Source organism: Mus caroli, unplaced genomic scaffold (assembly GCF_978045245.1).
Source record: "Mus caroli unplaced genomic scaffold, Mus_caroli_1 scaffold_6, whole genome shotgun sequence".
In the NCBI taxonomy this organism is placed as follows: Eukaryota; Metazoa; Chordata; class Mammalia; order Rodentia; family Muridae; genus Mus; species Mus caroli.
In genome coordinates this window covers 119,685,134-119,695,343 of record NW_028227261.1, presented here as the reverse complement: position 1 = coordinate 119,695,343, position 10,210 = coordinate 119,685,134, and the positions used below count along the sequence as shown (strand labels likewise).

Here is a 10,210-nt window from a genome sequence, read left to right as displayed (position 1 = left end):
AAGTCTTTCCCCATTCCATAGGCTACTGCTTTGTCCAAATGACAGTGCCCTTTGCCTCATGGAAGTTTTTCAGTTTCACGAGATCCCATTTATTGAAGATCTTAGTGCTTATACTAATGCTGTTGTGTTCAAAAAGTCCTCTTCTGTGCCAGTGCACTCAGGATATCACCCACTTGCTCTTCTACTGGGTTCAGTATTACAACTGTTTTAAAAGAAAAACTCAAACCACTTTGTTTTATTCTTTCATTTAATTATGATTTTAGTAACTGAAGGGGTTGTCTTCTCTACTAAACAGTAAAGCATTGCTGCAAAGGCACAATCCACTTTAAAACATTAGAAACTCCATGCAAATGTAACAGTACTGGGTACTTTTATTATACAGAATTTAATACCTTCAGCTGGAATGAGACTAAACTCAGCACAGTGGACTACTTTCGATTTTATATTCTCCCTTGTTAACATATTATGGAACAAGAAACAATTCTGTGCACTAACAGTCTTTCTTTCAAAGGTGTCGGAGTCTATAATAACACTCCACCTGAAGGAAGCAGCAGTTAGTCCCACTTGGATGTTTTTCTCCTCATGTACCGATGCCCTTCACTGTCAATGGCTTCATAGAGGTCCTTTCTGTTCTCTTGAGTTGCATGCAGATAACCAATGTAAGCCACACAAAGTGAAAGGGTTACCAATCCAAAAGCCATCACAGGTTTGTTCTGCCAAAGAAAAAGAAGTGTGAAGTGTCAGTAAGACTAATGATTTAAGGAGAGCACTTCCCTTTTGGCATGACAAGTCATGATTGCCACTCCGGCATTCTAACGCTGGCATTTTCATTCATTTGATAGTTACAATCATTTATCCAATCAGCTTAAAGTTACAACCATTTATCCAATCAGCTTAACTGCTGAGTAATTACAGGAGATATAAGACTCTTGCTTTTCATCTCCAGCTTTCTTTCTGTGGCCTGGACAACTTAGGCTTCTGCTCCAGGAAGGTGAGAGGCCACTGAGGAGGGAGGCATGGGGCTATTCTGGAGCTGTCACCTCTCTGAACTGCAACTGCAACTTAGTTTACTTTATTAGAACTTGAGGAATGTGGTACACATGCTATTTCTCTTGCCCAGCACATGGACAACTGTCACAGAAACCTTTCATAACTTATATAATGCACAGCAATGGAAACATAAGACCCTCTGCTTAGGGAACCTACACTATTCAAGAAATGTAGCAATTGAAACAGATAGTATGCTGTTTTAAGTACCCTGAAGTATTGCTGGGAGACTCAAAACTCTTAAAATCAAAGTGATATAGTGTAGAGAGCTCTTGGTGCCCCTTCAAGGATACTCACAAGAATATTTACATTGGGCTAGGACAAGGAAGTATGCTCAGGCAAGAATTTGACACTGGGCCTCACACTTGCTAGGGTCATGTTATAATGGTGTCTAACTGCCTTTTTTTTTTTTTCTTCTTTAATCCTCACTCCCTTCCTCGAGACCCTGTTGACTGACAGAGCTAGCTCATTTAATAGAGCTTTGAATTAAAGAGATGGAAAGTTTCAAGAGAAGTACTTGTCTATCTTTGCAATCCTTGTAAATATATAAATCAGACGTGCCTACCTTTGCACATGTTTACACTCATTAAATTGTTTTTTCTTGGATGATGCACATGCATGGTAGCAATACAATTAGTATAATAGCTTCCGCTTCCATGCCTCCTATATTAATTAATCCCCCTTGCCCATGGAGGATACATTTTAAGAACCTCAGTAAATACCTAAAACCAAAGATGGTACCAGACCCTCATACAGCATGAACTGTAGTTTTCTTGTAACACTTGTCTATGATAAAGTTTGATTTGTAAACTAAACACAACGCACAATTAACAACAATAATAAAATAGAACAATTATAACAGAGTAAGCAATTTTATGTTCTTTTCCTCTTTGGTCAAAACAAATATTAATATTTAGGGGTCATGGTTGAGAGAGAGCCTAGAAAGAAAAACACAAGGGGGAAGTACTGTATAATTATTTTCTCAAAGCTTAGTCTCAAAATAAGTGTCTTTTTTTTTTTTTTCAATCTGGATAAACATCTAGGAAAGGCTACAAGCTCAGAGGAGTTTAAATTTGCCACTATGAAACATCTTCAACAACTGAAATTACATGAAAGCTAAGGGTTTTTTTTTGTTTTGTTTTTTGTTTTGTTTGTTTGTTTGTTTTTCCAGACAGGGTTTCTCTGTGTAGACCTGGCTGTCCTGGAACTCACTTTGTAGACCAGGCTGGCCTCGAACTCAGAAATCTGCCTGCCTCTGGCTCCCGAGTGCTGGGATTAAAGGCATGCCCCACCACGCCCAGCTCAGCTAAGGGTTTTTAAATCCTTTAATGACTTAATTAAGTTGTTTAGCTTTAGAACAATTTATAGTCACAACTATTATTAAAATTCATATCAAGTATGAACTAATTCAATAATTATATTTAAATTTTTATTTCATTTATAAGTAGAATTTATATTTTAAAATAAAATTCATTAAATGAAATACATTCACTAGTTTGCAACACCAATAGAGATAAATTACCTACCTCCGAAACAGTATATAAATACATGTTTTGGAGTTTTCCATGTGACAGAGCATTTAAAATTTCCTTTTACCTTCTAAGACAGGTTATAGCCCCAGGCTGGCCTCGAACCCTGTTTAATCTCCTGCCTATTCTCCCAAGGGCTAGGATTATGGGTACATGCCACCATGACCAGCTTAGGGTCTTCTTAGTCGGCATAAAATTTCCTCCCCATACACCAAAGCTACAGGAAAGCGAACGAGTCTCCTGGATGTTTTTCTTACGGGTTTAATGAAGAGCTCGGGATTCACAGCTCGAAATAAGGTGGTTGTGTGCGTCCCTCGGAGGCCTGGGCTTTCAAAGTTTTTCTCTTTTAACGGTTCTTTTTTAACTGTTGGAGGATCAGGTGCTGAAGACATCTTGGCTACTGAAGATTACTACCTAAAAAAAAAAAAAAGTGTTTATTTATTTTCTTTGTACTGTTTGTTTGTTTGTCTGTTTGTTTGTTTTTCCAGACAGGGTTTCTCTGTGTAGCCCTGGCTGTCCTGGAACTCACTCTGTAGATCAGGCTGGCCTCGAACTCAGAAATCTGCCTGCATCTGGCTCCTGAGTGCTGGGATTAAAGGTGTGTGCCACCATGCCTGGCTTCTGTAATTATTTTTCAATAAACTTCTCTTGTTTATTTGAGACAGTCTTGCTATGCAGCTTTGGCTGGCCTGGGACTCCCTACCAGACCTTGTCAGCCCTGAACTCACAGAGCCCTGGGGGGTGGGGCGGGACAGCCCCAGCTGTTGTTCTTGCTTGTTCTTGGGTCTTCTTGAGGCAGCAGAGGAGGAAGAGCATCAGTGGGGGTTATGAGATTTTCAGGTTGCTGCATAATAATAAAATATTTATCTGCCTTAAGTCTACAGTGACTTTGCTGAGTGAGGTAGCTGACCTGCCTGTCTGAGTTCCTCAGAGGCCAGAAACTGTTTAGCACCTCATCATAAAACAGCAGGGGGGGCTGGTGAGATGGCTCAGTGGGTAAGAGCACCCGACTGCTCTTCCGAAGGTCCAGAGTTCAAATCCCAGCAACCACATGGTGGCTCACAACCATCTGTAAAGAGATCTGACTCCCTCTTCTGGAGTGTGTGAAGACAGCTACAGTGTACTGGGTTTCATATAATAAATAAATAAATCTTAAAAAAAAAAAAACAGCAGGGGATGAAGTGAAAGGATTTATTGTTGGTGCTCCTTTCTCTGGCGAATCAGCCAGAAGCCTCTCTGGCTACGCTGGTTAACTCTTTGTGAACCAGAGAGGAAGGAAAGGAAAAGAATTAAGATGTTGTATACAGGCAAATATGCACATACACATTCAAACATTCATACATCCACACTCTGGCCAGACTGTCTGTCACAATCAACTCCATAGTATTCATGCATGCTTACACACATAAACATATACCCTACATCCAAACATACACGTTTGGATGGATGGATGGATGAGCCAAAGCTCCCCAAGCCAAACCATTCAACCAATCACCAACTTTATTTCTTTTCTCTGGGTTTTTTGTTTTTTTTTTTTTTTAATATCTTCTAAGACAAAACGTCCTTTAGAAAATAACCTCATGGGCTCAGCAGTTAAGAGTGCTGACTGCTCTTCCAGAGCTCCTGAGTTCAAATTCCAGCAACCACATGGTGGCTCATGACCATCTATAATGGTATCCAATGTCATCTTCTGATATATCTGAAGACAGCTACAGTGTACTCATTTAAATAAAGACATCTTAAAAAAAAAAAAAGAAAAAAAAAAGAAAAGAGAAAATAACCTCAGAGGTAAAATGTTACGTAAAATGGGAGTTACGGAATGATGCTGATATTAAGTTCAGTGTTTCATCATAGTATACTCATTAAAAGTTCAAAGCAACCATTTTTAGATGGCCTTACCTTATCATAGTGCACACCGGTGACTTTATCCTTGGATCTAAGTGTTTTTCCTTGAACACAAAATTGTCCTAAGTCTATTTCTCTTATTATTCTTATTCTTTTCTTATATTATTTATGAAAGCTCATTATATTTCTTATTATGCAGCATTTACTATTCTGAGGAGTGGGCACATTCTATTCTTGATTCTAACTTTATTACATCTTTCTAGCATAAGACCATCTCTAAAGACTTTCTTCCTAAAATTACTTGAATCAAATCAGGATTTCTATAGAATTATTATCTATTTGTCTATATAGCACTACAAGATCGTACATCTTCATTGTTCTGCAGAGATCTGCTCAAAAGTGTGGCCTAGTTCCTAGTGATGGTTATATACTTAATAATAACAGGAAAAGCACATTCATAGCAGGAATCTTTCTTAAAATGAATTTTTTGGGGGCCTTGCCTATTGGAGCACATCTGTTATGGATTTTAATCCAAGGCAGATTCGTCTCAGGAAGATCACCTGCTCGCTATGAGCTCCTCCTATGATGGCTCCTGCAGAGACCTGCCTCCCTCTGAGTCCCAAGTGGTGGGATTAAACGTGTGCTCCATCATGCTGGACCCAAAGCTCTTAAAACAAACAACAAACAAACACTCTTTTTGATCCTAGATGTGCTCCAAGAATGATGGCCACGTGTTTCCTTTTTAGTTGGTGCTTTAGGTCTTGCTGGGTAAATTGCCTCTTCCCATCTCTGTTTCCATTCTTCTCTCCCTCCTTCCCCCTCTCCTGTCCTCTCCTTCCTTTCTTGAGTATGACAATACAGGTACAAGTTGGAAGTCACCTGGTTCTGGTTACACTGTATGCAGCCAGGGCTAAGGCAGCGATCAGAGTATAACCAACCATTCCTTCATTTCTGCCATCTTTACTTCTCCCCACCACTTGCCCTTCCATAGCAGCCTGAGGAAGACTACCATTCCTTTCTTACTATCTCCTCCAACCACTTAGCCCAGCTCATACTCCTCTCAGCCTCTCTGTTATCCTCCATGACCCCCAAAGCCTTAAGCCCTCCCCTGTCCAAACAGTAAGAAATGGCAGCCATTTCTACCTGTTCTCAGCCCAGTCGGCACCCTCCAAATGAGGACAGGACCTGCTACCTCCTTAATCTAAACACTTCTCTATCTAGTTAAACCCAAATGTGTCTTTTGTCTTCTGGTTCGTTTTGCTTCCAGGTATCATTCCTACCACATAATGCAGGGAAGTAGACATTTCCCCACAGACTCAAGTTAACAACCACACAGGGGAAAGACTGCAGCTTCCTACGCAGTAAATGTTATGAAGATGTAAACATTCCTACTCAGGTACTGGTGCTTTGTACACCAATTAATTCTCGGCCATTAGCTCTTCTGTTTCACAGGAATGAAAAGCAATATTTTTGCAACTTTATGGTTATGGAGAAAACTAGGTGCTCAGTACTTAAAAATAGCTGCAGCTGTCACTACTCCCTGCCAGCACTTAACTGGGTTAATAACGTGCTAAGAACATCAGCTTGCAAGGAAAGAATTTCTCATTTTGTATATCTGTCAAATAAAGGTTGTTTATTTGTTGGCTTTCCACATATGCTATGGTTATTACTGTCAAGACCTCTTCGCCCGTAATTGTAGACTTTCTGATTCCACCTTAGAACAGTGTAGGAGTCACGAACCCTCAAGAGTTAAGTTGTTCCCTATTAGCCAGTCTCAACCTGTGGTCATAATCCTGTGGGGTTAAACAACTCTTTCACAGATATTGTAATGTATAATCATATTTACATTATGATTCTCAACAGTAGCAAAGTTACAGTTATGAAGTAGTAACAAAAATAATTTTATGGCTGAGGGTCACCACAACATGAGGAACTGCACTAGGACGGGTGAGAACCACCACTTTAGATCCTTAATTTGGGACACCAGTGATGGTAGGCAACAGAGGGCAGAACCTATTCAAATACTCCTGTAGATGAAGCTTGAAGCTCTCACAGGAACCATCCCTGCTTTCTACCATTTCCTATACAGTTGACTTTATAGACCACTGGATCTCAGCAAACATGTGAATGGTTGTATAAGCGCTCATTTTTTTCCTCCTCTAAAATTTGAGTTTTCCCCTACCTGATTTGAAAAGTGAATTTTTATTGTGTGAATTAAACTTTGATTTAAAGCTTGCTATTAAAAAAAAAAAAAAAAAAAAAAAAAAAAAAAAAAAAAGGAGAGTTTAAAAGCACTGACTGCTCTTCCAGAGGTCTTGAATTCAATTCCAAGCAACCACATAGTTGTAATGAGATCCAATGCCCTCTTCTGGTGTGTCTGAAGACAGCAACAATGTATAAAATAATATATAAAATAAATATTTAATATATAATAAATAATGAAATAAATCTTAGAAAAAAAGAACAAAATCTTTTCATATAAGAGAAAGCCCTTGTCTGTCTCGTTGCTCCCCAGAACTTTGTATGTGTAGGAAGAATGGAAAGATTTGGTTCTTTCTTCACATCTAAATTACCAGTAAGTACTGTGTGAGAAAACAAACTGCAACTGCAACGAGTGAACGTGTAATCTAGAAGGAGAAGCTCACTGACTCTTTTCAAGGAGTCTAGAACTAAACCTAAGTTCCATTCTGAAAAGCTGCAGAACTAACCACAAGTTCAAGGCACAGCAATAACTTATCCTGACACTACCACTCGAATGAAATGTTACTTTCAGGTGAGCTTCCATTTGAACATCCTAAATCTTCCCTTCGCTCTCTTCAGCTTCTGCCCTTTTGTTGTTGCCATCTGTCACTGAGGTAACTTGCTCTTACTCATTTGCATACAGTTAGCCAACCTCTAGTTGAACCTTTCTTGTGTTAAAGGCTACACCCTACAGTGGGGATGATGGGAAACTGTCTTTGCACTACTCCTAAATAATTTGGTGATTAACCCACGTGCATCTGTTTGCAAAATATTTTTTAAGATTTATTTTATGTATATGAGTACACTGAAGCTGTACAGATGGTTGTGAACCATCATATGGTTGCTGGGAATTGAACTCAGGATCCCTGCTGGCTCCAACCCTGCTCGCTCTGGAGCCAAGATTTATTTTATTATTATATGTAAGTACACTGTAGCTGTCTTCAGACCAGAAGAGGGTGTCAGACCTCATTCCGGATGGTTGTGAGCCACCATCTGGTTGCTGGCATTTGAACTCAGGACCTCTGGAAGAGCAGTCAGTGCTCTTAACCGCTGAGCTATCTCTCCCTGTCAGCTGTACAATCTGTCCAAGTGCCTGTATTTCTGTCTTCCTTTCCCATCACACTTCTTATCTACTAATAATCAAGAACATGGGCGGGCATGCCATGAACAGAATTTCTCATACTTGTTGATAATGATAAGCTACACTATGTCATATGTTGCTCTATAATAGAATGTTTTTTTTTTATTTTGCTCTGCCTTTCTTCCTTGTGAGGGGAAAGGGTATACCTCAAGACAGAAGAGCAGGTCCATGAAATCATGACACCATATGGAAGTCCAAACAAAGTCAGGGCTAGCCATCGTGTGTGTGTGTTTCCTCCTCTACTGTACCAAAATCAATATTCAAGGGGATGATCCACAATATATTTGAGAACCAACACTTGAAATTTCACTAGTTAGGCTAAAGAGACAGCCTAGCAGTTAGGAATACTTGTTTCCCTTGTAGAAGACTAGGGCCAGTTCCCAGAGCCCACATGGTGGCTACAACTGCCTGCAATTCTAGTTCCAGGGGTCCAATGCTCTCTCCTGGCCTCCATGGGTACCAGACACGCACATGGTGCATACACACACACACACACACACACAGACAAACACTTATTCACACAAAATAAGCACCAGGCCCCACTCCTCCCTGAGGAACTATTAGCAGTTAACTAGTGAGAAAGTGCCATCTCCCTCAGTGGTATACCCACTGATAAACTGTTCTTGCTCTGGTGGATAATTTTATGCACACAGGGAGGTTGAGGGGAGGGAGGAAAGAGGGGCCTGTTGGGAAGAAGAGGTTCGACAGGTGGATTCGTGGGCAATGAAGAAGCTCATTATATAAACACTTGATAACGTCAGACGATATATTGCTACTAACTAGAGGTGCTGAGGGCCTGCATCAATCCCCAGCATCATTGGTGTAAAACCCAGGCTGTGGTGTGTCCATAAATCTCCCAGTGCTGTGGTCGGGGAGGCAGACTCATCTCTGGGGCTCTCTGACCAGCCAGCCCTTTGGGATCAGTAAGTCCCAGGTCCCAGTGAGAAACTCTGTCTCAGAAAACAAGGTAGGTGGCCCTTGAGGAACAACATCAGGCTGACCTCTGGCTTCTACACACATATTGCACATGTGCTTATGTGAACGAATGAACTACCTTTGTCTGTACACACCAAATTCACTACAACAAGATTGGCATAGATACCTATATTATATTGTATGGGGAAGTATGAAGATATAAGCAATATGAGAACTGGTTTAGGAAAAACACTCTATTTTCAAATATATAGAGAAGTGCCTCAAATGGACCAAACATTCAACGATAGTATAAATGCTCTTGTTAGTATGTTTCACATACTATACTCTTTTAGTGCTTAAGAAAGTAAAAGTCCGGAATAGGACACCTTCAATAGTTTAGATTAATATGAGCAACTTTGAGAAAGAATCAGGGCTTTATAGCTTGAGGAAACTATGTTTAATCGCAACTCTGGTACTTCTAACGTGCTTTTTTTTTGGGGGGGGGGGGAGTAAGTGACAACTCTGATTCCACCTTAATAAAGGGATGATATTATACACTGCAATATTATAGATGTATATTTAACATTGTTAACATTCTTAAAAGGAAAGATGTTAACAAAATAGCGGACATCCTACAGATACTGCAACCTTCCTACCTTCGATGTCTTTTCACTATTAGGGTAGGATAATCCAATTCATCCCATTGTAGTGGACTCCTATTCCATCAGCATCTTTTTCCAAAACTGATTTTTGAGGAAAGTATTTTGCACTTATAAAGTACTACCAGACGCAGCACCCTAAGATAAGCCCAGCACTAGAGAGGCAGAGGCAGACGGCTCTCTCTGAGCTCCAGGCCAGCCTTGTCTACAGAACGAGTTCCAGGACAGCCAGCTGTACATCCTGTCTCGCAGAGGGGAAATGAGATCGCTTAGATTTTTAAAAATGAACTCTATCCGTTTTTACTGTAAAATATAACTTTTAAAGTGAAAAAAGAAAAACACCACACACACACACACCACTTTCCACCTCGTAATTTACCCCACTCATGGATTGGGGAAAGAGTGTCACTGTGGCAGGGACCTGAAGGCTGTAAAGCTTTTCAGATCGCGGTCAGATACCCAGGCGCCTACGGAGCTCAGTATAAATCTTCATAAACAAGTGTGAGAACTTGTGTGGTCGGCGGGCAGGCTTCCCGGCACGGCTGTGGTCTTCCCCGCAGCGCAGGGTGGAGAGCTCACTAAGACCCAAGTGCTTTCGGAACTTCCCTACGGAACCAAGGTCAGTTAAGTCTGAATGTTGGGCTGTCGGCAACCTACCCTAGCATCTTCTGCAAACCACAACCCTCCCCTTCGAGCGCTGGCGGAGCCTGACCTTGGGCAATTGGAAAGCCGGGAAAGCTTCAGCTCGGACGCCGCCAGGCTCAGAGACTTCCGGCGTCCGGTGCGAACGCCGGCTGCTGGGCTCTCCTTCCGGTTCGCCCGGTGCGCGCCCA

At 40.9% G+C, this 10,210-nt stretch overlaps 1 protein-coding gene across 3 annotated transcripts; it reads right to left on the bottom strand.

The window, feature by feature from the left end:
• Positions 1–239: 239 nt before the first annotated feature.
• On the bottom strand, positions 240–10,210 carry Smim8 (small integral membrane protein 8). Of its 3 annotated transcripts, none has more exons than XM_085838481.1 (3): positions 10,035–10,210; positions 2,834–2,986; positions 240–713 (listed from the first exon to the last, which is right to left on the bottom strand). In XM_085838481.1, exons 2-3 carry the CDS (start codon positions 2,966–2,968, stop codon positions 555–557), a joined length of 294 nt encoding a protein of 97 aa, XP_085694607.1. In that variant the 5' UTR covers positions 2,969–2,986; positions 10,035–10,210; the 3' UTR covers positions 240–554. The 3 variants fall into 3 exon arrangements, with proteins under 3 accessions (XP_085694607.1, XP_021016604.1, XP_021016605.1); XM_021160945.3 differs by having other exon boundaries at positions 2,834–2,990; positions 10,090–10,210; XM_021160946.3 differs by having other exon boundaries at positions 2,834–2,990; positions 10,035–10,209.